The sequence below is a fragment of the Cetorhinus maximus genome, chromosome 12 (genome assembly GCF_964194155.1).
Source record: "Cetorhinus maximus chromosome 12, sCetMax3.hap1.1, whole genome shotgun sequence".
Classification (NCBI taxonomy): domain Eukaryota; kingdom Metazoa; phylum Chordata; class Chondrichthyes; order Lamniformes; family Cetorhinidae; genus Cetorhinus; species Cetorhinus maximus.
The window spans coordinates 61,818,262-61,831,610 of NC_135890.1; the positions used below are offsets into that span (position 1 = coordinate 61,818,262).

General features: G+C 39.2%; 1 protein-coding gene across 1 annotated transcript in view; it reads left to right on the forward strand.

Moving 5' to 3' along the window:
* Window positions 1-13,349, forward strand: part of LOC144687508 (dynein axonemal heavy chain 3-like) — a 706,779-nt gene that overhangs the window by 183,539 nt on the left and 509,891 nt on the right. The window contains exon 13 of the mRNA XM_078553740.1: window positions 1,404-1,574. Coding sequence (XP_078409866.1) covers window positions 1,404-1,574 — 171 coding nt within the window. The remainder of the gene's footprint in view (window positions 1-1,403; window positions 1,575-13,349) is intronic.

The following is a 13,349-nucleotide window of genomic DNA, read 5'->3' on the forward strand; positions in this document are numbered from 1 at the left end:
TCTCAAAGGTAATTAGGGATGGGCAATAAATACTGGCCCAGCCAGCAAAGCCCAGGTCCCATGAAATGAATGAAAACAAAAATCCCCAACTTTCCCTAATGGCAAAGCTGGTAGAGGCTGGCTCCCTTAACACCCACCTTCAAGGTGGCCTTGACCTGCTGTTTGCTGGTCCAAATCCTGATCGGGTTCTTGACCTCAGTGCTTTTCCCAGCCACCACGGAAAGTCAGCACATCCGTTAGGAATTTTCCACATGCCGCGATATTTTTGAAGATCACGTCAAAGTATCCAGCGCTGGGGAAGACCTGCGGGCTGTAGAGATCCACAGCTTCAAGACCACAGCATTCAAAATGGACTTACTTAATGAAGGAGGCACCGTTGATGGGTGCACCTCCTTCCCTAATTTTTACTACCACCCTGATGCAATTACGCATCCCCAGGTTTGGGGCTCAGTTGTTGGTTGTTGCCATCACTTAATCTTTTCACAGGGCAGGCACCAAAGCCCAAACCAGAAAGAAAATAACAAACCCAGGAGAGCCCCATCGCCACAGGGTGAAAGGTCAAAGCCACCGCTAAACCCCATCACCCCACCCCCCCCACCAAAAAAACAAAACCCAAAGAACTGCAACTCACATTTGTCCTGGGAGAAGTGCTGTGCTGAGCATGGTCAAGTTGGTAGGAAGGGTAAGAAAGCTACATGCTCCTTGGCAAATAAATGTCCAAATAGGGTAGGGAAGCAGAGGGATCGAGGATACAAATCACTAAATGTCATGATGCAAGTCAATAAAGAAGGCAAACAAAGCACAGGAGTTCATCTTACAGAAAGATAGAATCGGAAATTAGACAAGTTCTGTTGAACTTGTATAGTACCCATATTAGCATAATAAATAAAATTCTCATTTTAATCCCATGTCTCTAAAAAGATCAGTGATATATTTTTGTGCCAAACAGACACACAAAGCCACATGATACTACTACAAAATATCTTTAAAACTCTTTGAAGTTTCTGGAAAGAAATTGTCCCCTCTTTTCAAGGGTAAGTTTTGTTTAATAAAATATTAAGCTGATGATGATGGCATGTTGAACATGAAAAGTGAAGGGAAATCTCAGATAAGAATCAGCTATCACATGCGAAGAGTGAATTCCCAGAGGGATAAGCTTTCCATTTGAAGCTGGCTTTTCATCAAAAGACAACATTCCCACTGATCTTTACTACGATAATGTCGGAAGAGGGATTGTCGGTTTTACAGTCTGTTGATAACAGATGCTGGGCAGATCAAACTGTAACATGGTTTGCATTTTCCATCTCTTGCATGTTGTCACCAGGGATCTGGCACAATTATGTAGGTGATGAATTGCTTTGGGTTGCTGGTTGTTTGATACAGATTCTCTGTCTGCACCACAGGTACTATCTGTTGTTGCACAGCAGATCCAGACCATTCAACGAGCAGTTTCGGAACAAGTAAAGACTTTTGTCTTTGAAGGGACAGAGATCCCCCTGGACCCATCATGCACCGTGTTTATCACGATGAATCCTGGTTATGCTGGCCGAGCTCAGTTACCCGACAACCTGAAGGTAAGAGCAGCAACCTGGAAGCTGGATTAAACTCATTAATTATCATTAAGATAAAGCATAATTAATGAGTGAAACATACCGACAGCACTGCACTCTGATCTTGTAAAAGGAATCGGTTCATAACAGTAGCGCATTATTAAAACAAGTTTTCTCTTTAATAATTAATATCTACACATGGTGCATGGCAACTGATTGTTGAAGTTATTAAATTGACAACACTGTCTTGAAACAGCTATTGCAGTTCAGTTGGTTAAAGAATGGGAAACCAACCAGACAGCAGGAGAGTTTGATGATAGGTTGGCATGGAATGTCATGACATAGCTTGGCACCATGTAGGAGGGCATGGCACATAAAGCTACAACATAGTATGCTGCAGCAAGGCACGGCACAGCACAGCATAGCACAATATGAAAAAGCACAGTGTTACAATCCCCATGGGGGAGTCCTAAACCAAAATAACCATGTTTACCAAATGACCCCCCCCAAAATGAAGGAACTACCAATAAGATTTCACTGTTTATAATGTTTAGTTTAAAACAAATCAGAACCAACACAAATTACACATGAATTAAAACAGGCAAATGATTTTTCAAATAAAAAGGTAAATTCCACTTTAAATAATCAGGACAACAAAGATACGTCTTACACAACTACAAGCACTTGTATCACATCCCGCACAACTGTGGCACCATGTGCAATCCTACAGTCTTTCCATTTGGCCTCTCTGGTACATAGAATCTCTCACTTTTTCACTCAATTGATTCAGCCCTCGAGTTGCGTTCACCAACAGCTGTATTCTATCCGAGGTCCCTGGATACAGTTAATACAGACAGGGTATGGCGTAGGTCATGGCAGTCCTGATGGCGTAGCTTTCCAGAGTTCCTTTACAACCAACCAAACTCGGTCTATGATCTGGTCTTCTGACACAAACTCGCAGCTCTTTCGCATGCCTGAACTATTTGCACTGCTTTTAGGATTCAGTGCCTTTTAGTGCACTCGTATATCACTGCCCCAAAAGCTTCTGGAATTCTATTTTTCTTCTTACAGCCAAACAGAAAACTGACCTTTTTGTAGAGAGCTCAGCTTGCTCCTAAACATGCCAGGAGTTACATAACTGTGTCCTACTGCAGCACTTCTTTGTGTCGGCATCTGTGTGCTGATCACCTTCTGCCTCCAGTTGTCCTTTGAGTCTGCATATCTCCTTTGTGTCTGCCAGCTACACAGCTTCTGGTCTTAACTGCCTTCCTGTTGGTATTGCTTCCAGGTCAAGGGTCACCAGGTCACATAGACCATTATTTTTTGTTATCCAATAAAATTATATTCTTAAAAACAATCACAGACTCCACAGACATGTTAAAGGAATTACAAGTTTTTGTTATTTTACTATTTCTGAGACAAAGGTCAATATAACACCACAGCAAAGAAAGGCACTGCCTGGCTCAGCATCATACAACTGAGCGTGGCATAGCACAGCAGGGCACAGCAGTCTGTACTAGGCCTCAGCACAACTTTCAGATGTGTTTATGCCAATTTAAAGAAGCAAATATTAAACCTAATTTTCTTGCATCTGACAACTGTCTATGATATATTATGGTGCAATTCAATATGTTCTATCCTTTGTGTAGGGTCTTAAAATGTGGTTAACTCTTAGCTACCCTCTGAAATGGCCTAGCAAGCCACTCAGTTCAAAGGAAATTCAAGATAGGCAACAAATGCCCAGCGACACCCACATCCCATTAAAGGATAACGAACAAAAAACATTTGGCTGCAGAGATAATGGATACATTGGTTGTAATCATCCAAAATTCCCTAGATTCTGGAAAGTGCCCAGTGGATTGGAAAACTGTGAATGTAACTCCTCTATTCAAAAGAGGAGGGAGATACAAAGTAGGAAATGATAGGCCAGTTAGCCGAACATCCATCATTGGAAAAATGCTAGAATCTAATATTAAGGAGGCAGTAGCAGGATATTAAGAAAATCATAATACAATCAGGCAGAGTCAACACGGTTTTTATGAAAGGGAAAGCGTATTAAAGTTCTTTGAGGATGAAACAAGCAGGATGGCTAAAAACGTACCAGAGATGTAGTGTAGTTGGATTTCCAGAAGGCATTTGATAAGGTGCCACATAAAAGGTTACTACACTTGTAAAGAGTTTATGGTGCTGGGGTGATATATTAGCATGGATAGAGGACTGGCTAATGAAAAGAAATGGAATTGAGATAAATGGGTTATTTTCTAATTTGGCAAACAAAGCCAAGCTGTTCCAGTACAGTTACAACACTGGTATCTACCCAGCTATGTAGAAAATTGCCCAGGTATGTCCTGTCCACGAAAAGCAGGACAAAACCAACCCAGTCTACTCTCAATCATCAGTAAAGTGATGGAAGGGGTCGTCAAAAGTACCATCAAATGGCGCTTACTCAACAATAACCTGTTCACTGACATTCAGTTTGGGTTCCACCAGGGCCACTCAGTTCCTGGCCTCATTACATCCTTGGTCCAAACATGGACAAAAGAGCTGAACTCAACAGGTGAGGTGAGAGTGACTGTCCTTGTTATCAAGGCAGCATTTGACCGAGTGTAACAGACAAGTGCCAGGCAATGACCAAGGAGAGAATCTAACCATCACCCTTTGACATTCAATGGCATTGCCATCACTGAATTGCCCACTGTCAACATCCTGGGGGTTACCGTTGACCAGAAACTGAACTGGACTAGACATATAAATATTGTGGCTACAAGAGCAGGTCAGAGGCTAGGAATCCTGCAGCGAATAATCACCTCCTGACTCGCCAAAGCCTGTCCACCATCTACAAGGCACTGGTCAGGAGTGTGATGGAATACTCCTGATTTGCCTGGATAAGTGCAGCTCCCACAACACTCAAGAAGCTCACCGCCATCCAGGACACAACAGCCCACTTGACTGGCACCCCATCCACCACTTTAAACATTCACTCCCTCCACCACCGACGCACAGTAGCAGCAGTGTGGACCATCTATCAGATGCACTGCAGGAACTCGCCAAGACTCCTTAGACAGCACCTTCCAAACACGTGACCTCTGCCTTCTAGAAGGACAAGAGCAGCAGATAGATGGGAACACCACCACCTGGAAGTTCCCCTCCAAGTCATTCACCATCCTGACTTGGAAATATATTGCCGTTCCTTCACTGTCGCTGGGTCAAAATCCTGGAACTCCCTCCCTAACAGCACTGTGGGTGTACCTACACCACATGATCTTCAGAGGTTCTCCAGACCTTCTCAAGGGCAACCAGGGATGGGCAATAAATGCTGGCCCAGCCAGCGAAGCCCACATCCCATTAATGAATTTAAAAAGCTAGTGAAGTGCCACAGGGATCACTGCTTTGACCTCGACAATTAATGATCTATATTAATGACATGGATGAAGGGATCGACTGTATTGTAGCCAAACTTGCTTACAATACAAATATAGGTAGGAAAACAAGTTGTGAGGAGGGCACAAAGAGTCTGCAAAATGATATAGACAAGTGGGCGAAATTTGGAAGTATAATGTGGGAAAGTGTGAGGTTGTCCACTTTGGCAGGAAGAATAGAAAAGCAGGATATTATTTAAAGTGGAGAAAGACTACAGAATGCTGTGATACAGAGGGATCTGGGTGTCCTTGTAAATGAATCACAAAAAGTCAGGTACAGCAAGTAATTAGGACAGCAAATGTTTGGCCAACAATGGCCTCTATTTCAAGGGGGTGGAATGTAAAAGTAGGGAAGTCTTGCTACAACTGTACAGGGCATTGGTGAGGTCACAGCTAGAGTACTGTGAACAGTTTAGGTCTCCTTACTTAAGGACAAATGTATTTGCATTGGTAGCAATTCAGAGAAGGTTCATGGGATGAAGGGGGTTTGTCTTATGGGGAAAGATTGAGCAGGTTGGGCCTATAGTCATTGGAGTTTAGAACAACGAGAGGAAATCTTATTGAAACATATAAAATTCTGAAGGGACTCGCCAGGGTGGATGCTTCCCCTTCTGGGGGAATCTAGATATAAGGGGCACAGTTTAAAAATAATGAGTCTCCCATTTAAGATGGAGATGGGGAGAAATTTCTTCTCTCAGAGGGTCATTAGTGTTCAGAATTCTCTTCCCCACTGAGCAGTGAAGGCTAAGTTAGACAGATTTTTGATCGACAGGGTTATGGGGACAGGCAGGAAATTGGAGTTTAGGTCACAATCAGATCAGCCATGATCTTATTGACTGGAAGAGCAGCTTGAGGGGCTGAATGGCCTACTCCTGCTCTGAATTTTTACGATCTTATGATCTTCATTCCGTAAAAATTCACTAACACTAAGTATTGGGTAACATTTCCCGAATCTACCTTCATTTCAGGCACACACACAATATAATAGTGCTGGAATAATTTGAACTTCAGAACGCTGTAACTAAAAGAATGAAAGAGTTTTATATCAGTGAACAGTGTATTTCTTTTCTTTCATGGGATGTGGGCATCACTGGCTGGGCCAGTTTTTATTACCAAGTCAGGATGGTGTGTGGTTTGGAGGGGAACTTCCAGGTGGTGGTGTTACCATGTGCCTGCTGATTTTGTCCTTCTAGATGGTAAAAGTTTGGAAGGTACTGTCAAACTTCTGAAGCTGAGATGATTGGCCTCCAGCAACACAACCATTTTACGTTATGCTCAGTATGACTACAACCAGTGGAGAGTTTTTGCACTGATAGCCATTGGCATCATTTTTGCCAGAGCTCCTTGATGTCACACTCGAGTAAATGCTGCCTGGAAACCTTAAACAGTGTGCACAATAGTTTGATATCAGTGAACCGCATGGACAGTTTGATATCAGTGAACAGAGTGTACAGTGTGATATCAGTGAACAGAGTGTACAGTTTGATATCAATGAATATTGTGTACAGTTTGATATCAGTTAGTATTGTGTACAGTTTGATATCAGTGAATTGTGTACAGTTTGATATCAGTGAACAGTGTGTACAGTTTGATATCAGTGAACAGAGTGTACAGTTTGATATCTGTGAACATCGTGTACAGTTTGATATCAGTGAACAGAGTGTACAGTTTGATATCAGTGAGTATTGTGTACAGTTTGAAATCAGTGAACATTGTGTACAGTTTGATATCAGTGAACAGTGTGTACAGTTTGATATCAGTGAGCAGAGTGTACAGTTTGATATCAGTTAGTATTGTGTACAGTTTGATATCAGTGAATTGTGTACAGTTTGATATCAGTGAGCATTGTGTACAGTTTGATATCAGTGAACATTGTGTACAGTTTGATATCAGTGAACAGAGTGTACAGTTTGATATCAATGAATATTGTGTACAGTTTGATATCAGTGAGTATTGTGTATAGTTTGATATCAGTGAACAGTGTATACAGTTTGATATCAGTGAACAGAGTGTACAGTTTGATATCAGTGAACATTGTGTACAGTTTGATATCAGTGAACATTGTGTACAGTTTGATATCAGTGAGCATTGTGTACAGTTTGATATCAGTGAACATTGTGTACAGTTTGATATCAGTGAACATTGTGTACAGTTTGATATCAGTGAGCATTGTGTACAGTTTGATATAAGTGAACAGAGTGTACAGTTTGATATCAGTGAATATTGTGTACAGTTTGATATCAATGAGCATTGTGTACAGTTTGATATCAGTGAACATTGTGTACAGTTTGATATCAGTTAGTATTGTGTACAGTTTGATATCAGTGAACATTGTGTACAGTTTGATATCAATGAATATTGTGTACAGTTTGATATCAGTTAGTATTGTGTACAGTTTGATATCAGTGAACAGTGTGTACAGTTTGATATCAGTGAACATTGTGTACAGTTTGATATCAGTGAACATTGTGTACAGTTTGATATCAGTGAGCATTGTGTACAGTTTGATATCAGTGAACAGTGTGTACAGTTTGATATCAGTGAGCATTGTGTACAGTTTGATATCAGTGAACAGAGTGTACAGTTTGATATCAATGAATATTGTGTACAGTTTGACATCAGTGAATATTGTGTACAGTTTGATATCAGTGAGCATTGTGTACAGTTTGATATCAGTGAACATTGTGTACAGTTTGATATCAGTGAGCATTGTGTACAGTTTGATATCAGTGAGCATTGTGTACAATTTGATATCAGTGAACAGTGTGTACAGTGTGATATCAGTGAACAGTGTGTACAGTTTGATATCAGTGAGCATTGTGTACAGTTTGATATCAGTGAACAGAGTGTACAGTTTGATATCGGTGAACATTGTGTACAGTTTGATATCAGTGAGCATTGTGTACAGTTTGATATAAGTGAACAGAGTGTACAGTTTGATATCAGTGAATATTGTGTACAGTTTGATATCAATGAGCATTGTGTACAGTTTGATATCAGTGAACATTGTGTACAGTTTGATATCAGTTAGTATTGTGTACAGTTTGATATCAGTGAACAGTGTGTACAGTTTGATATCAGTGAACATTGTGTACAGTTTGATATCAATGAATATTGTGTACAGTTTGATATCAGTTAGTATTGTGTACAGTTTGATATCAGTGAACAGTGTGTACAGTTTGATATCAGTGAACATTGTGTACAGTTTGATATCAGTGAGCATTGTGTACAGTTTGATATCAGTGAACAGTGTGTACAGTTTGATATCAGTGAGCATTGTGTACAGTTTGATATCAGTGAACAGAGTGTACAGTTTGATATTAATGAATATTGTGTACAGTTTGACATCAGTGAATATTGTGTACAGTTTGATATCAGTGAGCATTGTGTACAGTTTGATATCAGTGAACATTGTGTACAGTTTGATATCAGTGAGCATTGTGTACAATTTGATATCAGTGAACAGTGTGTACAGTGTGATATCAGTGAACAGTGTGTATAGTTTGATATCAGTGAGCATAGTGTACAGTTTGATATCAGTGAACAGTGTGTACAGTTTGATATCAGTGAATTGTGTACAGTTTGATGTCAGTGAACAGTGTGTACAGTGTGATATCAGTGAACAGAATGCACAATTTGATATCAGTGAACTGTGTACCATTTGATGTCAGTAAGCTGAGTGTACAGTATGATATCAGTGAACCTTGTGTACAGTTTAATATCTGTGAACCGTGTGTACAGTTTGACATCAGCAAACAGTGTGTACAGTTTAATATAAGTGAACTCTGTGTACAGTTTGATAGCAGTGAACAGCGTGTACAGTTTGACATCAGTAAACAGTGTGTGTTGTTTGATATCAGTGAACTGTGTGAACCATTTGACATCAGTGAACAGTGTGTACAGTTTGATATCAGTGAACAATGTGTACAGTTTGATATCAGTGAACAGTGTGTACAGTTTGATATCAGTGAGCATTGTGTACAGTTTTATATTAGTGAACAGTGTGTACAGTGTGATATCAGTGAGCATTGTGTACAGTTTAATATCAGTGAACAGTGTGTACAGTGTGATATCAGTGAGCATTGTGTACAGTTTGATATCAGTGAGCATTGTGTACAGTTTGATATCAGTGAGCATTGTGTACAGTTTGACATCAGTGAACATTGTGTACAGTTTTATATCAGTGAACAGTGTGTACAGTGTGATATCAGTGAGCATTGTGTACAGTTTGACATCAGTGAACAGTGTGTACAGTGTGATATCAGTGAGCATTGTGTACAGTTTGATACCAGTGAGCATTGTGTACAGTTTGACATCAGTGAACATTGTGTACAGTTTTATATCAGTGAACAGTGTGTACAGTGTGATATCAGTGAGCATTGTGTACAGTTTGACATCAGTGAACATTGTGTACAGTTTTATATCAGTGAGCAGTGTGTACAGTGTGATATCAGTGAGCATTGTGTACAGTTTGATATCAGTGAGCATTGTGTACAGTTTGATATCAGTGAACAGTGTGTACAGTGTGATATCAGTGAACAGTGTGTACAGTTTGATATCAGTGAACATTGTGTACAGTTTGATATCAGTGAGCATTGTGTACAGTTTTATATCAGTGAACAGTGTGTACAGTTTGATATCAGTGAGCATTGTGTACAGTTTTATATTAGTGAACAGTGTGTACAGTGTGATATCAGTGAGCATTGTGTACAGTTTAATATCAGTGAACAGTGTGTACAGTGTGATATCAGTGAGCATTGTGTACAGTTTGATATCAGTGAGCATTGTGTACAGTTTGATATCAGTGAGCATTGTGTACAGTTTGACATCAGTGAACATTGTGTACAGTTTTATATCAGTGAACAGTGTGTACAGTGTGATATCAGTGAGCATTGTGTACAGTTTGACATCAGTGAACAGTGTGTACAGTGTGATATCAGTGAGCATTGTGTACAGTTTGATACCAGTGAGCATTGTGTACAGTTTGACATCAGTGAACATTGTGTACAGTTTTATATCAGTGAACAGTGTGTACAGTGTGATATCAGTGAGCATTGTGTACAGTTTGACATCAGTGAACATTGTGTACAGTTTTATATCAGTGAGCAGTGTGTACAGTGTGATATCAGTGAGCATTGTGTACAGTTTGATATCAGTGAGCATTGTGTACAGTTTGATATCAGTGAACAGTGTGTACAGTGTGATATCAGTGAACAGTGTGTACAGTTTGATATCAGTGAACATTGTGTACAGTTTGATATCAGTGAGCATTGTGTACAGTTTTATATCAGTGAACAGTGTGTACAGTGTGATATCAGTGAGCATTGTGTACAGTTTGATATCAGTGAACAGTGTGTACAGTGTGATATCAGTGAGCATTGTGTACAGTTTGATATCAGTGAGCATTGTGTACAGTTTGATATCAGTGAGCATTGTGTACAGTTTGACATCAGTGAACATTGTGTACAGTTTTATATCAGTGAACAGTGTGTACAGTGTGATATCAGTGAGCATTGTGTACAGTTTGACATCAGTGAACAGTGTGTACAGTGTGATATCAGTGAGCATTGTGTACAGTTTGATATCAGTGAGCATTGTGTACAGTTTGACATCAGTGAACATTGTGTACAGTTTTATATCAGTGAACAGTGTGTACAGTGTGATATCAGTGAGCATTGTGTACAGTTTGACATCAGTGAACATTGTGTACAGTTTTATATCAGTGAGCAGTGTGTACAGTGTGATATCAGTGAGCATTGTGTACAGTTTGATATAAGTAAACAGAGCGTACAGTTTGATATCAGTGAATATTGTGTACAGTTTGATATCAATGAGCATTGTGTACAGTTTGATATCAATGAATATTGTGTACAGTTTGATATCACTTAGTATTGTGTACAGTTTGATATCAGTGAACAGTGTGTACAGTTTGATATCAGTGAACATTGTGTACAGTTTGATATCAGTGAGCATTGTATACAGTTTGATATCAGTGAACATTGTGTACAGTTTGATATCAGTGAACATTGTGTACAGTTTGATATCAATGAATATTGTGTACAGTTTGATATCAGTTAGTATTGTGTACAGTTTGATATCAGTGAACAGTGTGTACAGTTTGATATCAGTGAACATTTTGTACAGTTTGATATCAGGGAACATTGTGTACAGTTTGATATCAGTGAGCATTGTGTACAGTTTGATATCAGTGAACAGTGTGTACAGTTTGATATCAGTGAGCATTGTGTACAGTTTGATATCAGTGAACATTGTGTACAGTTTGATATCAGTGAGCATTGTGTACAGTTTGATATCAGTGAGCATTGTGTACAATTTGATATCAGTGAACAGTGTGTACAGTGTGATATCAGTGAACAGTGTGTATAGTTTGATATCAGTGAGCATAGTGTACAGTTTGATATCAGTGAACAGTGTGTACAGTTTGATATCAGGGAATTGTGTACAGTTTGATGTCAGTGAACAGTGTGTACAGTGTGATATCAGTGAACAGAATGCACAATTTGATATCAGTGAACTGTGTACCATTTGATGTCAGTAAGCTGAGTGTACAGTATGATATCAGTGAACCTTGTGTACAGTTTAATATCTGTGAACCGTGTGTACAGTTTGACATCAGCAAACAGTGTGTACAGTTTAATATAAGTGAACTCTGTGTACAGTTTGATAGCAGTGAACAGCGTGTACAGTTTGACATCAGTAAACAGTGTGTGTTGTTTGATATCAGTGAACTGTGTGAACCATTTGACATCAGTGAACAGTGTGTACAGTTTGATATCAGTGAACAATGTGTACAGTTTGATATCAGTGAACAGTGTGTACAGTTTGTTATCAGTGAACAATGTGTACAGTTTGATATCAGTGAACATTGTGTACAGTTTGATATCAGTGAGCATTGTGTACAGTTTGATATCAGTGAACATTGTGTACAGTTTGATATCAGTGAGTATTGTGTACAGTTTGATATCAGTGAGCATTGTGTACAGTTTGATATCAGTGAACATTGTGTACAGTTTGATATCAGTGAGCATTGTGTACAGTTTGATATCAGTGAACATTGTGTACAGTTTGATATCAGTGAGCATTGTGTACAGTTTGATATCAGTGAACATTGTGTACAGTTTGATATCAGTGAGCATTGTGTACAGTTTGATATCAGTGAACATTGTGTACAGTTTGATATCAGTGAGCATTGTGTACAGTTTGATATCAGAGAGCATTGTGTACAGTTTGATATCAGTGAGAATTGTGTGCAGTTTGATATCAGTGAACAGTGTGTACAGTGTGATATCAGTGAACAGTGTGTACAGTTTGATATCAGTGAGCATTGTGTAGAGTTTGATATGAGTGAGCATTGTGTACAGTTTGATATCAGTGAACATTGTGTACAGTTTGATATCAGTGAACAGTGTGTACAGTGTGATATCAGTGAACAGTGTGTACAGTTTGATATCAGTGAACAGTGTGTACAGTTTGATATCAGTGAACATTGTGTACAGTTTTATATTAGTGAACAGTGTGTACAGTGTGATATCAGTGAGCATTGTGTACAGTTTGATATCAGTGAACAGTGTGTACAGTGTGATATCAGTGAGCATTGTGTACAGTTTGATATCAGTGAACAATGTGTACAGTTTGATATCAGTGAACAGTGTGTACAGTTTGTTATCAGTGAACAATGTGTACAGTTTGATATCAGTGAACATTGTGTACAGTTTGATATCAGTGAGCATTGTGTACGGTTTGATATCAGTGAACATTGTGTACAGTTTGATATCAGTGAGTATTGTGTACAGTTTGATATCAGTGAGCATTGTGTACAGTTTGATATCAGTGAACATTGTGTACAGTTTGATATCAGTGAGCATTGTGTACAGTTTGATATCAGTGAACATTGTGTACAGTTTGATATCAGTGAGCATTGTGTACAGTTTGATATCAGTGAACATTGTGTACAGTTTGATATCAGTGAGCATTGTGTACAGTTTGATATCAGTGAACATTGTGTACAGTTTGATATCAGTGAGCATTGTGTACAGTTTGATATCAGTGAACATTGTGTACAGTTTGATATCAGTGAGCATTGTGTACAGTTTGATATCAGAGAGCATTGTGTACAGTTTGATATCAGTGAGAATTGTGTGCAGTTTGATATCAGTGAACAGTGTGTACAGTGTGATATCAGTGAACAGTGTGTACAGTTTGATATCAGTGAGCATTGTGTAGAGTTTGATATCAGTGAGCATTGTGTACAGTTTGATATCAGTGAACATTGTGTACAGTTTGATATCAGTGAACAGTGTGTACAGTGTGATATCAGTGAACAGTGTGTACAGTTTGATATCAGTGAACAGTGTGTACA